The 16,932-nt window shown below is 37.4% G+C and overlaps 1 protein-coding gene across 1 annotated transcript in view; it reads right to left on the bottom strand.

Annotated features, from left to right (window-relative positions):
• Window positions 1-16,932, bottom strand: part of JAZF1 (JAZF zinc finger 1) — an 86,756-nt gene that overhangs the window by 16,156 nt on the left and 53,668 nt on the right. The window contains exon 2 of the mRNA XM_008920408.2: window positions 14,013-14,209. Coding sequence (XP_008918656.1) covers window positions 14,013-14,205 — 193 coding nt within the window. The 5' untranslated portion in view covers window positions 14,206-14,209. The remainder of the gene's footprint in view (window positions 1-14,012; window positions 14,210-16,932) is intronic.

Here is a 16,932-nt window from a genome sequence, read left to right as displayed (position 1 = left end):
AGACCATGGAGCACCTTGGTGTTTCAAATGAAATGGTAGACAGGTCAATTCCAACATTTCACATCACCTGCAGTTTTCATTTCAATGCTTAGTGTAAGCTCATGCTGAATTTTAAGTGACTGAAAATGTATTCCATTGCAAGGTTTGGATCCACTTTGGAAAGCATATGAACACTTCTATAGGTAAAACCTGAATATACTGTATTTTGGTATAGAATGACTTTGTCTGAGGTAGCCTATATGGGAAATCACCCTAAAATCCTGGAAGTAAAGCTAAAATGATAAAGGTACAAAATAAACACAAAGATTTCCATTTAAACTACTGTTAGTATGATATGAGTGTCATATATTCCTATTCACTGTCAGGAAAATTGGGAACTATTTACACATGAGATCTGCTCTCCATTTTGGGCTACAAGAGAAACAGATCTAACAACACTCAGGCTGAAAAAAAATAGCCCTTCAGAGCCAATATTGGGGTTCGTGGAGCAGCTGGATTCTATCTGGCCTTAGGAGCTAATTGTGTGCCATTTTCTTTCTTGATATATCTGTATCTTGATACTGGTATATCAAAAAACAGTCTTTAAAACTGTAAATAACTTTAATACTGTCTTTAATACAACCTTTAATACTGTAAATCCCAATCCAGAGATTATAAATCCACTAAAAGGAGTTTGCACACCTATATAAGCAGATATGTTACAACTTATTGAATGTATAAATGTATGCAAATAAAACATACATGTAATAAGCTAAATAAAGAAAAAAAAATCCATGTCCAATTACTTGTGGAACAGCAACTAATCACAAAAACATGCATGTAAAGAACCAATTCTGGAAAAAAACAGTCAACTGACACCACGGCATGTGTTTTGTAGAACAGGACTTTCTGAGAACGCTGCAGAGGTGCTAAAGCAAATTGTTATAATGTCACTGCACAATGTGCTGTTGAGGTTTTATGGTCACACTGCGCCAATAGTCTCGGGAAGTTATTTTGCATTCTTATATAAACTTTTTTTCCCAATCCTGTTTTCCACAAAAAAGGGCTTTCAATAATGTACAATCTTCTGTTTATACATAGTACAGAAAAAACATGATAAACCCATGAACACAATCTCTACTTTAAACATATTTTAAAACTAGATTTCTACAACTTCATGTAAACAAGAATAAGCTGTTAAACGCTCACCAAAAAGGACTGTAACCTTCCTGTAATTAAATAGCAGTGTTTTACATGGCACTTTTTAAAAATCATGAAAATAAAAAAAGTAAATAAATAACTCAATCCAGCAGACCCCTCCCAACTCGAGGCTTAACCTGCAAATTAATGTAACAGTAATAAAACCTATGCCAGCTGGAATCCTTTCTTTTTCTGGCTTTGGCACGAGCAGCAAGAGCAGGTATATATTTGAAGAAAAACAAAGTAGGACATTTTCCACCTTCAGTCACAGGATGTTAATTGAACTCTGGCAAATGTTTAAAGATACTCTCAAAATGTTCAAGAAAGAATTAAAACCAGTTGGGGTTGAGAAAAAGAAACAATCCATCCTTCCTTCCCCCCTCCACTCCCCCCAAACATCTGTTCCAAACTTATACTCCAAAAACCACAGCGAAGAACAGTCATAATTAATGTTATTTTGGCTTTTTAGTCGCTAGGCCTGCATTCTGAGGTTAGAAATATAAAAATACAAGTTCAGGGCACTATTACTGTACTTAAGGACTCTCCTGATGCATATAACAAAACAGCAGTTTTTCTTTTCTCTTCTTTATCCCTTTTTTCATTAAAAAAAAATGGTATCAGGAAACAGTTTCATGTTTAAGATAAAGGATTACAATAAAAAGTACCAACATAAATGAACTACAGTTTATGAAGCTATGAAAATACATTTGAGACATGTTTTATAACATTGGGTTAAGCATGCTTTACAGCTGTACAAAAGCTATTCAGCCACTTACAATACAGATCATAAAACTGCTAATGCACACAGTCCTTACCCACCCCGACTGCCGTGTGTTTTGCCTTCACAAGTGTGCAAATCCAGAAGGATGCACCGAGCTGCGACCAGGCTCCAATCCAAGGCATTGCTATTACTGTGCAAGTAGCTGTGCTGATTTCAGCATCATCCAGCTACGTGGGGACTTCCAAGATGCTCCTGGGCTGGACCTTTGACCCTCATGTGTGAATGGGCTGCATCATGGCAAAGGGACCAGTTCAATGCAGGCTATCCATGGAGGACCAGGGTGTGGAGGAGCTGCAGAGAAGCAAGGCACCTCAGCGCCTTTTCAGCAGCTTTGGGCTGAGGGAATTTCATGTTTATGAGGCACAAGAGAGTTACAAACCCCTGACCAGCAATGAGAGAGGCAATGGCAGATTCTCCACTTCAATGTACTGAAGGGAGGGAGGATTTAATCTGCATGAAAATATACTGGCTGCTTCTCTCTGCTTGCTTTTAAATGCTCTGACCGTCTAGATTTAAGAAACATCATCGCCATAATTTGAGAGCTAGCCCTAATACTCAGAATTACCAGTAAGGGCTAAAAAGCCTATCCATTACTGAGTGAAAATCAAGGCTTCTGTCATTCTAACTACGCACAAAATCTACAGGAAAGATCTGTTATGTTTTTTAATTAATCCTACTTTGTGTTTTTGAGCAAGAAATGCATTTTTAAACACCTGAAACTTAAAAACACATTCAGCGGGGAGTCATGTCTCCTCTCTCATTTTTAAAGACAAAAATTCTGATAAAATAAAATGTGCACTGTGCCTGGTATGCTGTGACAAACCTTGCTTTGAGGCTATCACTGTTTCAATCAGGTCTACAAAACGTATGCTAGCAGGTGTGAGTTGTTTCAGATGATGTATCACTGGGCTGCAGTTGAAATCAAAGTACTTTTCAATCTGTTATTTTCCATTGCTCCTTGGCTTCTTGTATCCTTTGGCATTAGAGGCAGAAGTGCTCGGAAAATACCGTGAATGGTGCTGTCTGACTATATATGGAAAAACCTTACAAGAGGGAGCCTCTGTTAGCATGGACAAAGCACCAATCTTCATCTTCAGCAAGAATTAAGGTGGTGTCTTCCACCTGCCAGGCCACAAGTGCTAAAAAGACATGAGGATCTGTGGTTTTAGGGGTCGGCAAATGTTTCATAGTCTTTAGCTCACACAAAACCTACAAACAACCCTGTTTTTCCTAGAATTTTACATAATTTTGATGATCATCTACCATTTAACATCAACTCATAAAAACACCATTTCCCCTGTCGAATAAACCTCTCTGGGTTTTAAGTCAACGAGTGTTAAATGGTATGTTAGTCCTTGCTTTTTATTACTTCTGATTTGCTTTGGCTACAATGCAAGGAAAACTCAAACATTTGCTTAAGTTTCATCATCTTCAGCACACTGAAGTGTTGCCTAAATGAGTGTGGCTTTTTCCTGCTAGGCACTGAAAACATAACCACTTTCAGTGTGCAGACATACAGCACTGGTAGGCATTCAGCAATTTTTTCAGTCCTTGAGACACTATGATGGTACAGATAAATTCTGTTTAATGTTGGAGTGTAATATTATATATGTATATGTATTTATATGTATATGTATACATGTGTGTATATATAGAGATATATATTTGTGTGCATATATTAAATAAGCAATTATAAATAAATATATATCAAAAATAAAAAATTTAAATAAGCACCTAAAAGCTCCCTGTGGCCAACTACTGTTTCTATCTTTAAAAAAAAACACTTGTGGTTTCAGTTAGCAATTTTCAAAATAATTAGAAGATTACTTACAAAGCTAAATAGTAAAAAAGAAAAAAAAAAAATCCTTCCACCAACTGGCCTTTGCAGTATAAACACACAAAAATGAATGCTGTCATTGTTACCAAGAGCTACTGAAGTACCTTTTTCAGTGTCACACTATTCCTGTGTTAAACCAGCTATGCCATAAGCTGTGAAAGGTAGGCACAATATGCTTTCTACAAAATATATATTTTTTACACATTTGGAGGAAGAAACGTCTATGTATAATGGGGGCACTTCTACACCAAAAAAACCTCCTACCCTATCACAAATTAACACAGAGATAATCTTTACTTTTAAGCTTATTGTACATTTTTTGTTCTTGACCCTGTTAAAAACAGTTTGCCAGGTTAGACTACTACGATGGGGATTATAAAACATTTCCTGTGCTTGGAAGTACTTTAAATCTACAAGCCATGTTTCTATTGCTGCTTTGTAGCTCAAAACCCAAAACTAGTGATGATTTTATGAGTTGCTATAGTCTAGACAACTCAGCTACTTTTCAATTAAATTGTTCCTTAGGGAGAGTACTGTGAAAATTCCCACACAATTAATTACAGGTATGTGCAATTAAAATACAATTCTACAGCGCAGTAGCTTTACAATTGCTGGTTCAATTTATGTCTGTATCAAACAAGAATGCTCTGAAGGGGCTAGGAAGACGATGTCCAACAAGCAGAAGATTACATATAAAGCTACCTGTAGTGAGCAACATGAGAGAAATAAAATATAATGTTAAATTTTTGATATGCCTTTTTCTCTGGCAAGATTAAGAATTCTACTAGAAAGCACAAAATCTGACAACTGAGTCAATCTTTCTAGAACATATTTTTATAGCAAATGGGGCTCAACACATTTTTACTGAATTTACAACAGAATTATAAGGGAAATGCACCCATAAAGCAGAAAAAGGAAGAAAACCAGAAAATGTGGAGGAAAGCTATGAAAGAATTGTGATTAAAAAAAAGGTCTTCATATATTTCCCCTCACAGCACAACCCTATTTTCCCCACCAGCTATTTTATATCAATCTTATTTTTCTCTATATACACTTATAAACAGCCTTTTTACTTTGAAACCAATTTAAATTGTAAGAAGCACCACTTTCAAGTAATTTAATTTTGTGAATGTAGTATAGGCCTTTTTGTACTTAGGTTGTAAGGTAGTTTGGGATGCAGTTAAAAAAAAGACTAAGCAGGGGAGGTTATCATGGTATGTGTCTTTGTGAAAACCATAGAAAAGGTTAGTTCCAGGAGAATCTCCATAATTTTGCTTCATATTCACAAGTTACCGCCCTTGATCAGTGCCAATACCAAACCTCTGAAAAATTTGTTATGTTGGCTTGTCTAGCACAGCCCTGCAGAAATACTCCAGGATCTGTACCCCAAAGCAACAGGACTCTGAAAGAACTGTAGTCATGGACCTGGGGCCCTGTACTCCTTGCAAAGACTTAACCAGCACTCCTCATTCACACGGTCCATCCGCACTGAAAGAGGTGGCCTTTGGAGGGTCCCAAACCCGCTGTAAAACAAACCAGGATCATTTCTGTAAGGCAAAGGGGCCTGGGTTTGCAGAGTCCTTAAAGACTGCAGTTTTGCCTAGGAGACAAAAAAACCCCCACGATGGCCTCCCTTGTAAGAGAAACAGCCATCATGCCCGGGCCAACTCTCATCTTTCTTGTAGTGTCCAGCCAAACTGCAGAGCAGGTACCCAGGTAATCACACAGCCAGATTTCAATAAATGTGCAGGTCTGACTAAGTTAACTTTCTTGGTCTTCATGATAATTTCAAACTGTTTGATTTGGAGCTATAAGTTAGTAATTATTATTTGCCATGCAGTCACTTCCAAGATATAACACTGTTGCTGTGCCTGCAATATGGGATTATCTTTGCTCCGCAGATCCTCCAAGCATAAATTTCAGTATGTTCTGGGATTGTAATTCTTTTGGTTTGGTTTACTCCCTGAGTAACCAGTATAATAAATACTTTTGCCTCTCTAAAGAACCCAGACAGTCACCTGACAGCAGATGACTGCTAGGAAAAAAAAAAAAAAGAGATCAATTTCTGAAGCACTTAGCCAAGCACAGCGTGGAGCACTTGAGCATTTTTCACTTTGGATTACTGAAGAAAAAGATGAATATGTACAATGTTAAAGCCTGGCTCCCTAGAAGGAGAATGTGGCACCTAGCTCTGAAAAAACCCCATCTTTTAGCTGTCGCTGGGAACAAATCCCACCTGTTCTAAGAAAACCTCTATAGGAAATAATTGCATTTTTACTTATGATTTTTCATTGTTATTAGACACCTCCTACTACAGCTCTATTCCTTAAGGCAGAAACTAGAAACTACCACAGATTTCACTTATTATTCATGCTTAGTCACGACCTCAGCCAAAAGCTCATGTTAAAATCTCATACCATGTCTAAGCACACATTTATTATAGTTAAGTCATATGTTTTGCACAATGTCATTCATTATTTTTTTAATTATTTTTTACAAGAACACCCATAAGGCTCTGTTAGAATAAGTGCCTCAGACTGCTAAATACTGGGCAAACATATGTATTTATTAGTTAGTGTGCAGGATTAATATAGAGCCCCAGACCTGCAATTAGATGGAACCATTTTGGCTCCAATAAAGAAAGTTCTCTTCCATCATCCGCACAGCAATGTGAAATCCTGGCACCAGTGAAGCCCCTCAGAGGAAACTTTTGTCACAGACCCCAATACAGTTTCCTCAAGATATTTTAACATAGATTTTATCGTACCTTGCAGGCATGAAATATCATATGCTTTCAGACAAACTTTCATTATGCTGGAGAACACAATTTGGTCTTCATTTTGTGAAGTATGGTTTACTTATTTGCCCATACTGTTTATAAAAGAGTGAGTCTATAAATCTAATTTTTAATAAAAACATAGCATAAAAGTTCTTCAGTCTCTGAACAGGTAGTTAAACAAGCAGACAATTCTGAGAAAGTACTGAGATGGTTCCTCAGACATCTAAAAGTATATTTTTTCAAACTGCAGTAGAGCTTGGTTGATTCGTGCTTTTATTATGCTGGACACCCCATAAGTCAAACACACCAAAACGTAGCACTCTTAGCCCACTTCTCAGCAACAATTTAACACAAGAGCCCTGGGATCTGATTTCATATTTCTATTTTCCATTATTTTTTCGATTACATCTGCATGATACCACACTAGCATAAAGTGTAATAATTAAATTTAAGCATTGACAGCATGCTAACACAGGTGAAGAATTTTTGGAATGAACGGCTAAAGTTGGGCTTTTGTGACTACATAAATTCTAGAGTTTGCAACTCTGCAAGTGCTGAATACTTCATTCCAGTCTGACAAAACACTTGTTATGTGCCCAAAGTCGGGCAGCATTTATCTCCTCAGTATTAGGTGCTTAACATTAATCATGTCCTTAAGGGCACGTGACCTGAATTTGCAGCATGAGTTTCAAAATGCCATCAACGTGTATTTGTTTCCACTGCCTTGTCCTGCCAAGTCTAATTTCAAGCTCCTTTAAGATGTTAGTCAAGGAATATTTTGCAGTGCTCTGTCCTTAAAAAGAGAAGCCCATCACAAAAGAGCAAGATCTCTCTAGCTGTAGCAATACTGAATAAATGTGCATCGCCCAAAGAAAAAGCTGTTGCAGATTATTAACTGAATAGTGGATTTAATGGTTCATAGCGTACTCTAATTCAACCTAATATGCAGTTCAGAAATGCCACCTGCTGACAGAAGCCAAAGAGATTCTGATATAAATAGCAGTTCTGCTACAAATTCAATCATTTTGGCTACATATGAATAGCATATCCATCAATAAAAAAAGTCTTGAGCACCTAACTTCTCCTCCTCTAAGTCCTCGATTAATTTGCAGCAGGAACACCCCTGCTCTTTTACATTTCTGCTGGCTACTTTAAACTCACAAAGTAGTTCAGCTTAGCAGATCTCCTTTTCTTGCTGGATTCTGTTTAATGTGCTGTTACAGCACTCTGCACAACAGCTGTCTGTGCCATATGATTACTTCATTGTTGAAAGCCTAACATATGGAAACTGTACTGAAATGTTAGCTGCTTTGATACCTATGAAGAGGAATGAGCTTTTACATTACAACAACGCATTTTTTAAACAACTTGAAGTAAAAAAAATTAAACACACATTTAAATGTAAACCATATTAGTTTCCAGCATGCCTGTTACTCTATTCCAATGCCCAGTTCCAAAAGCTGGTTACTATTGTGGTTTTGATTGCTATTACCAGCAAACAATGAGTGGTTTTCTTTCAGCTTTTGCATTCTTGGAAAAGAAAAGGGAACAGATTCAAGAAGAGGCCCCTGGGATTCCTTCATGAGTTATCCATGAAAGCAAATGCTACACAGCAGAATTATAGGGATGATATCTCATGTCACTGAGATAACAGTACATGAGATAACAAGGTTTATTGGGAAAACTCATTAACTGCCACACAGTGCGTTGCTTCTCAAAATCAAAGTTTCCATGACAGACAAGTCCTTAATGGACCAGAAGCAAGGTGGATCCTTACAGATTAATTTCTGAGTCCCAACTGCCTTTGGCAGGAGGAGAAAGGAGATCTTTTGTTGTAATATGGAGACTTTCTTCCCCTGTAAATTAGTCACCCATAGAGGGAACAACGAAGCTTTAAATTATTTCATCAGCAACAAGAACACTTGTTAACACAGAAGGAAGCTGTAATTTTTTGGTCACTGTTTTGCCAGTAGTTGCATTTGAATCCTGAACAAAATCCAGTTGAATCAGAGAAAAGATTAATAGTCTGAGTTGTAAGGATCTATTAATTTTATTGAATAAAAGTTTATATATACCTCTTAGAAGATATTTAATCTTAGAAGATATTCCCTAATGATGTAAATGGAACATGATTCCCTTTAATTTAGTTACCTAAACCTAAAACAAACAAAAATATATTTAAAATTATTTCAAGTATTTAAGAATGCAGTCACACTAGGTACAAAATGTACTCTTAATTACACCAGGCTCTGAAAATAAGATGCTAGGGGAAGACTGATTTTGTTTTCTTTAGCTGAAAAAATATACTGAATTTTGCTTTCTGTCATGGAATCGCATACTATATAAAATCATGTTTCACCACTAGTATGATTTAGTAGACAAAAATTGGCGCATTTCACATGGTATGTTGTAACTGACTGAAACAGTGCAACTTTATGATTACTGATGCAGCTACAAAATGATTCTGATTTCAGTTTAAGAATACACTCTGTATATCTAAAAAACTATTCAGTAACTGAAAGCCTAAAAAAATCAGCATTCAGACAGTATCCTCAGTTGGTAAATGTAATGATTTCTGCATCAATAGTACTAACTTGAAAGCCTCAGTCATAGTTTTTTAAAGTTTTAAAACACTGTTGTACTGAATTTTTAGGCATATTTGATTAAAATATCACCATTTAGATTTTAGGTTTCTTAAAGGTTAAGGCTAATCCCACAAAGTATTATTTTACTCCAGATTAAAATTAATTATTACTTTCAAGTTTCACTAGAAAGAAAAAAAAAGACTGAAAAGTTAGGTATTTTTTGTGGTTAGAAAATGGGGTCATAAATTCATAAATACCGAGATTGGACTAGTGGAAATTTCAAGGAAGTCTGCCATATTAATGAAAGGTAGAGTCTTTCCAATGCAGTCAATCAAAATGACTGGACAAATATGACTCCCCAGAAAGGCATTTATCCTATTTAATAAGACAAACCAAGAGTTATTCACCTACTTAAATGACAGCTGCAAATCAAAATGGGACTTGCCAATTCTCTCATGGGTTCAGCTATGACCACCCATGAAAACTTCACTCTTACATCTCCTTCATAAGGGGAAGGAGACTGAGAGAATGGTCACAGCTGTTCCAGCCTAGCACAGCCATCCTCAATGCTTCGTGCCAGGTCTGGCTGCCATCCACTGCCCAACATGATCAGGCAGTAAGTAGGTCTATAAACCTATTAAAACAGCATAAATGTTATAACTTGTAATCTATTAAAATCAAAAATAAATAGGAAAGGATGCCTGAGAGCCAGCTTCTTCAGAGTAAAATGTAATGCTAATTATGAGGTTTTCAAGTATTCCAGCTTTTTTTTGGGAGGTGGGCAAGACTTAGGGTTGAACCATTAAAAAGCCAGTTGGTGGTATTAAACACTTACTTTAGGATTTATAGGAAGGCCAAAAACTCACTCCAGGCTGAAATTTACTATTCCAGACCTGGAATAGTTAAAAACAAACAAACAAACAAACAAAAAACAACAAAAAAGAAAAGAGTAAAGAAAAAAAAATCTCAAAATAGAGGTGGTTTCAGATGATTTTTGGCATTCCTTCAATGCAGAAGTGGTTTTATTTTTTATTTTTTTTTTGGATCTGAGTTTCATTACTATGAAATATTTTTCTAACTAAAATTGGAAACAGGTTATTTTAATAATGAATTATCAATAAGTTACTATCACTGTATCTTTTTTAAAGCTTTTCAGTACAAAGAGATATCATGGTTTTCAAACGAATGTCAATGCTCTGACTTACACTCAAAAGCCAGGAAGTTAGGGGTGGAAATTTCATCTGTGAGCCACACAGATGTATGAAAACATTTAAAAAATTAACAGCATATGTTAAAGATGCAATGCTAGCCCCATTTTTATCCATAACTAGACTTCATTAGTTTTGTGGGTTTAAAATTGACATTTAAAAATATAGGCAACATAAGTTTTTGTGACTTAATTGAGTGCTCCTTAAATAAAGAGATATTTCAATGTTTGCAGACTGTTAATGTCTTTCCAAAATAAGCTGTGTGCTGGTACTACTTTGCTCTATTTCCCTATCACCCTAAGGAGCCTGCACTGCTGATGGAAGCCATTTCTTTTGCTAAATCCTTCCTAACAAGAGCATTTAAGCCCTACTAAACAAAGTCTCCTGGGAGACACTACTGTTAAAATAAAAACTGGAACAAATTTTTAAAGTGAACTTTCTGCAATCATTAGAGGATGCAGGTCTTAAGAAGAAGAGAAAACTTGTTATAGGAGAGGGAACAAAAAACCAAATGTAAGCAGAGAGCATATGCCAGCCACCCTGAGGGAAGAGAGGGGAGGTATAGAAAATTAACTACTGCATTTCTACTTCCCACCAAAACCACAAACAGGCCATTTCAGGGGACTAACACATACAGAGTCTGAAGATAAATACATGTCTACCTTATTACCTGAGAAGAGCCTTAAAGAGTACACTTCTTTGCTGAATACTTCTGCTTCTCCATGAAGAAACTCATTTACAAAGAAGAAGGTACTATACATGCACATGTGACATTTGCAGCATCAATGTGTGTCAGCTTGGAGGCTGCTCAGCTCTGTCTGAGAACGTGGCCCCTTAGTCTTTTGGCACAGATTTTTACTGCGAAACTTAATAAACATTCTCTGCAGCCAAACCAACTTGAACTGTTTCTTATCAAATTTCACAAGCTAAGTGGGTTTGAGTCTGGTCAATACATACATGAGAGATCATTATATGAAATTATGCTTTGCTGAAAAATTACAACAGTAGCTTAAAAGCACCAGGAAATGGCGAGATGTAGATGTAAGGACATGCACAAACGTGACTGGGATTCAGGCAGCTGCTGGCTTCACCCAAGGTAAGACTAACACACCTGGGAAAGCCAAGATGAGCAGCATACTGAAAGGGAGGACAGCACATGGAAAATGGGACTCAAAAGATGAGTGAAGTTTCTGCTTTTTACCTTGAACAAGAATGGCAAAAAGCCATATATAGGACAGATACTCTCTGCTGATGAACACGCGTATTTGTATGCCACCTCACTAGCCTGGAGGGCATGCTTCCTCTCTGGCATCTCAAGTGGCACCTTCTTGGCGTCATGCCTGGTGCAGTACAGTACTGACAGGCACACTGCTGAAGTTTGGTACCCTCACAAAGTATCGAACAACTGAGATGGGAGATAATAGAAGGGAAATGGCCACTCTGAAAATTTCATGAACGAGTTGGGTCAAAGCAATCCCATTTTATTTTTGAAAAAGTATAGCTCTGAAGGAGGATGAGGACAACGACTATATTTGTATTAAAACAAATACAGAACATAACCCAGATGATGCATTTTCAGGCAACCTAGGGAGAGACAGCCTCTTTTGTTTTCTCAAGTTACCACAGCATACATGTTTACCTGCATTCAAGGACGAATTAACAAGTTTGCTCGGAGTACAAATCAAACAGGATTGCACGGAAGGAATACAGCAGTATTCTTCATTCTCACTGGATGCAGTGGAGGGTATGCCTGTAGGGCTTGAAAGTTGTGTAGGCACTGTGAGGCTGAAAGGTAGGATGATTTACACACTCTAAATTGTTTCCCTGAAACAGATCTTGCCTAACTACTCTTGGTTGTATCACCTTGCTAGTCAACTGCCATATATACTTGCACTTGAGGGAAAAAGATTCCCATCAGGCAATAACAGACATGTGAGCTGCATATCTAAAATTAGTCTGCTGGTCCTCATGGGCTGTCTCTGCAGGCACTGCACCCACAGAAAGAGAAACTCAGCCCTGGCATGACTCTGAGCACCTCACCTACATAAGTTAGAACAAAATCCTATGCCAAGTAAACACTGGGAAAAATCCTGTAGTTACCAGAAAAATCTCAATGCTTACTTTAGGTCCAGAAAACTTTTAAGATGACAAAAATGGAAATTCTGGGTTGAGGCTGCTGAAATGCAACTCAGTTAATAGTTAATTAAAAAAAAAATCTTAAAGAATATATGTGTTTTGCTACTAGGCTATTACAAACCCTAGCTTTGGAAAAGGGCTCCAACAGGGAACTTGGAACTGAGGGTGCAGAAAGTGGAAGCTCATTATTTATAACCTGGCAGGCAGGACTTTCAGAAACGCAGCCATAACAAGCTGATTCTCTTAACTACAGGTAAAACAACATTCAGAGTAACCTGAAAAGTTTTAAAAATATTTAATAATAAAAATATTTCAGTAGACAGATGCTGGCATTTTCTTTAGTATTTGATGGAACATGTTTCAAAGTGTACATCACTAGCCAATGTACCTGACAGAAGTTCAAAGTTATACTACCTGACCACATCATGAATCAGCCTTCTCAGAAGGAGCTGTACAAAAAGTAAACAAAAGAAAGAAGAAACTCCTTGCTATCTGTAGTATGTAAAAAAAATGAAATCAGTTTGTTGCAAATGTGAAATAATTAAGAAAATCTAAAATTTTCTGAATTACATTAGGACTTTATCATTTAACTTTTCTCAGTGTGCTTCCCTTTTTCATAACCAGGGACATACTGAACAATCAGTTCATTTTGCAACGTCCACACAGAACATCGCCAAGGACTGCTACAACTTTTCCATTTAATCATTAGTACTAAGACATGAAGTATATATATAGGCTATGTAAAAAACATGTGGCATAATAGTTTTCAAGGCAGTGATGCTCATGTGATTTCCTACTAAGGAGACTATATTGAGCCTACTAATTATAGAACAGAATAACCCCATCATATGCATTTAGCTTTTTAGAAGGAAATACTGGTATTTAATCTGAAGTGTACCTAAATTATCTGACAAGATCTCTACTTAATGTAAATCAGACTGACTCAGGCCAAGAGATCTGGTTTGGCAGAGTAAGCAATTTTCAGTTTCAGGAATTTTATACCTGGGAAAATCAACGGAACATTTGTTTTTGAAGAAAACATAGATAATTTTTTTCATATATTTCTTTTCATGAACATAGTTTCCTAATGTAAGTCATGTCTACATGATGACAGAAGCACTCACTTATCTATAAATTCAAATTCCCTCCAAAAAAAGATTTTTTTTAATCTTTAACTGGCACTTTACCATATGCAAAGCTCTCCCACTGATACATAAGAGGTCTTCTGCGCATTTGGTATTTCTGGTAAGGTTAGTTTTTTCATGTAATAATTTCAGCTGTGATTTTTAAAGTTCATGTCCTTCTCTGCTTTAGCAAAGAGCTTGGAAACAAATGCCCAAACACATTTTAGAGACTGCAAACCAAATGTAAATAAAATAGCCCAAAGCTTTTCTGTTTTATCTTTAGCTGTTCTTCTTCCCAATGGTTCCCAATGTCTATTGTTCTCTAAATGCCATGTAGCAAACCTGCTAGTTTATCTGGGAGAAAGCAAACAGTAGGTGCTCACCTGTAGGAGTACTACTGCGAAACGAAGAGGAGGGAGTGATTGGAGGGGTGACTGGAGGAGTAAGGCTTCCACTGCTGTGGCGAGGTGGAGTAGATACATTCCCACGGGACACTGTGCTTGACAAAGTCAAAGAGAGTTTTGGCTGAATCTTTTTCTTCAAAGACTCCTGCTCACGTCGGGCTGCATCAGTCATAAATCTAGAACAAGGACAATTGCGAAGATGAGAGGTTTGAAACACTGTCCTCAAACAAGCTTTAAGTAAAATATTTTTTGCCCTCAGTGACCCAATGACAAGTTCCTCTGCAACACACAAATCTAAAAAATACAAACTTCATCAACAGCTTTATTTCAATGTTAAAGATCTGGGCCATTTCCTTCTGATTTCAATAGAACTTACATTAGATATTTGCATCATGTGCGAACACACAAGTTTTTTCCAACCAGAGCTCAGCATTACAAACAATAATATAATAACTGTACTCAATCGTTCACAATTACTACATTCAATCATTCTGTGAAAAAGCAGCTAAGAAGCTGTAACAGAGAAAAATCTTAGCAGCAAATGTATTGAATCTGAAAGTTAAAGAGGTAGTAGGAACTACTTCGTGTAGATACATCATTTCCAACTTAAGGTAATCACATTCTTTTGCTAAAGGTTTTAGACAATGTTGCCTGGCATAAAAGATGTCTAATTAAATTGCAATTTCTCAAACTGGGAGTTCCCAACTCTTGAAAACCAAGTGAAGTCTCTCTGTAGAGCTTTGATACATGCTGTTGAAGGCCTAATGCAACTCAGTTCATCTCTGTGGGATGCTGAGAGGGAATCCCACCAGCACAATGAAGGGTGTGCACCAGTAGTGCAGTAATTCTAGCAGTGCAAATTTTTGCACGGGATATCTTATCTATAATAAAAAGAGCTTTTTTCACTTTTATTCTGGTTCCTGGCAAGCTGGTGGCACCTCAGGGAAAACATATTTAATGAGGGTTAGAAAATGCTGGAGGGAGAGAGGAAGAGGGAAGAGAGGAGGAAGCAACAGAGGAAATAAGAGAATAACAAGATCAGGGGAGTAGTCGGTGTTGCATGGTGAAGAGCAGGTACACCCTTGCAGGCACTGCAACACATGGGCAACCAACATCAGAGCACAGGAAAAGTGACAAACAAGGGTGCAGCAGAGAGAAAGCCCTCCAACCTGACTCCAACCCCTGCACCTCCTGTCACCTCACCAAAGGGAGTGAATGTGGCCTGCAGCCATAGCAGGGGAGGAGACATGTCTAGAGTGAAGGTGAGCCTGGAAAGGGGAGAGAAGGTGGCTTTTTTCCCCACTAAGTGTTTTAGTTCTTTTCTTTTGTTTCCTAATAACCAATACCTGAATCAGTAATTAAATATTTATGCTAATTGGCAATAAATGAAGTTAATTTCCTCAGGTCAAGTCTGCTTTAACCATGGCACTGCATGGTAAGTGATTTCCTTTATTTTAGCCTATGAGTTTTCTTGCGCTTGCTCCTGCTGTTTTCTTCCCCATCCTGCTGTGGTTGGAGGTGTGGTGAGCAAGCAGCTATGTGGGTACTTGGCTGCTAGCAGGGGCCAATGCATCAATCTACCAAATTTCTCTTTATGTGACAACTGTATTTGCTATGTGACCAAACTATCTGTTGTGTGACTTCACATTCCTTATCATCACAAGCAACCACTGATGCACATCCAGAATCCAACAGAGGACCACCTTTAGCTCCCAAGGCAGAGCAGCAGACCCTGAGGAGAGTAAAGCAGAGGAAATGCTGCCACACAGTCATCTGGTTCACAGGTTATATCCTGACATCGTATGAAGGCTCAGACCACAGGCTGGCTGGACAAACTGATTCTGCAGACCACAGTACCACGACAACTGCACTGAACACGACCCTCAGGTCACACTGGGTCTCATGGCAATACATAATAACTGCCATAGCATTTGCAACATGGTCCTGTAGGATAGTCCAGTTTCTTCTCTGGGCCTAAACCAACAGTTTATATTAATATAATCACTATATTCATTCAGACTTTATAGAAACCCAACATTTTGTGACTGGCTTGCAACACAGGGGTTTACTGGGTGGGAGCTGGGTAGATTCTACTGGCTGAGTCCAATCCTGACTGTACTTAGAAAGATATCTCTGAGAAGAAAACAGCTCTGGTGAAACAGTAAGAGGTGCATAGGGAAAGGTAAGAGAGAAAGAAAAAAACAGGGGTTTAGGCATTTGTGCCAAATATGAAAGAAAATTTTGGCCTAGATATTGAAAAACCTAGCTTTTTTCCAAAAGAGATTTGTGTACTTTAACATAGCCTCAAAACACTGTGGCATAAACTTTTAGGCACCACTAGAGCAATAAAGATGTATCCTGTCCATCCATACCATGAAAGCATTAATAAGTGGATTTTTGCCATGATATGTAACATCAACACACAATCCACAGACATTAATAAACAGGTATGTGACATGACAGCTTATCTTCTTTGAACTGAGACAATAATACATCATGTCAAACCCAGATATGGCATTTTTATGAAGTTAATATTTTAAATGCAGATATCCATAGTAACAGTTGAGTGCTAAATTTCTCTTCTTCAAGCAAGGCTGCAGACGATATTGTCAAAGCCGTCCTCAAATATAAGTCTAATCTCATTCGAGAAAAAAGAACTAAAAGGATCTTAATAAAATGGGCATTCAGTAAAATTTGCTTTCCTCTAACTAGGAAAAGTCTAATTCACTATTTTTGCAATTTGTAGCATGATGTACGCTTGCTTCTGGATGGGAAGCCTTATTCCTTAAGAAAATGTTATGGTAACATTATAAATTCTTGAAAACTTGGAAGATAACCTCAACTCTGAGATATTAAAAGTAGCAGCATGAAAGCTGCTCTTTAACAAACTCAGTCACAA

The sequence above is a fragment of the Manacus vitellinus genome, unplaced genomic scaffold, assembly GCF_001715985.3.
Source record: "Manacus vitellinus isolate BGI_N305 unplaced genomic scaffold, ASM171598v3 scaffold_3_pilon, whole genome shotgun sequence".
Taxonomy (NCBI): domain Eukaryota; kingdom Metazoa; phylum Chordata; class Aves; order Passeriformes; family Pipridae; genus Manacus; species Manacus vitellinus.
Note: the sequence above shows the minus strand (reverse complement) of the source record. Positions and strands in the feature narration are given on the sequence as shown.